Here is a 407-nt window from a genome sequence, read left to right as displayed (position 1 = left end):
CTTGAACATGCTCATGGCGTCAAGTGACGCAACATAACGTGGTATTGTTTATTTTCATTCTTGGTGAATATCCGCTAGTTTACGAGGGAGTTAAAAGTTATGTGTGTGTCGGATTAGCCGTATAAGGACTGAAATACCTTCACCTTTAAACTTTTTTTCAAATGATTTAATCTCTATGCTTCTATATTTAGCTTTTAGAATGACAGCTGTCCCAAATACACATACGAAAATACCTGTTTGTACATTATGTGGCTATTAATTCTAAGGCAATAATAGAATCGTATTTATACATACTAAAAATGCAAATATGGGCAAAAGTTACTACTTAATATTGCACGGTGGTGCCGGTTACATCTGCAGCAATGCAGACAACAAAAACAATGAGTCTTGCAAATAATGTACGCGCT

General features: G+C 35.4%; 1 protein-coding gene across 1 annotated transcript in view; it reads left to right on the top strand.

Moving 5' to 3' along the window:
• PHALS_02890 (uncharacterized protein) overlaps positions 1-5 on the top strand; it is a gene marked incomplete at both ends in the record, with an annotated part of 5,406 nt that extends 5,401 nt beyond the window's left edge. The window contains one exon of the mRNA XM_024717352.1: positions 1-5. This exon is cut by the window's left edge and continues 45 nt beyond it. Coding sequence (XP_024582859.1) covers positions 1-5 — 5 coding nt within the window.
• Positions 6-407: the final 402 nt, after the last annotated feature.

This window comes from Plasmopara halstedii (genome assembly GCF_900000015.1).
Source record: "Plasmopara halstedii genome assembly, contig: Scaffold_2061, whole genome shotgun sequence".
In the NCBI taxonomy this organism is placed as follows: Eukaryota; Oomycota; class Peronosporomycetes; order Peronosporales; family Peronosporaceae; genus Plasmopara; species Plasmopara halstedii.
The sequence above is the reverse complement of the archived record's forward strand: the minus strand, read 5'-3'. Positions and strand labels throughout refer to the sequence as shown.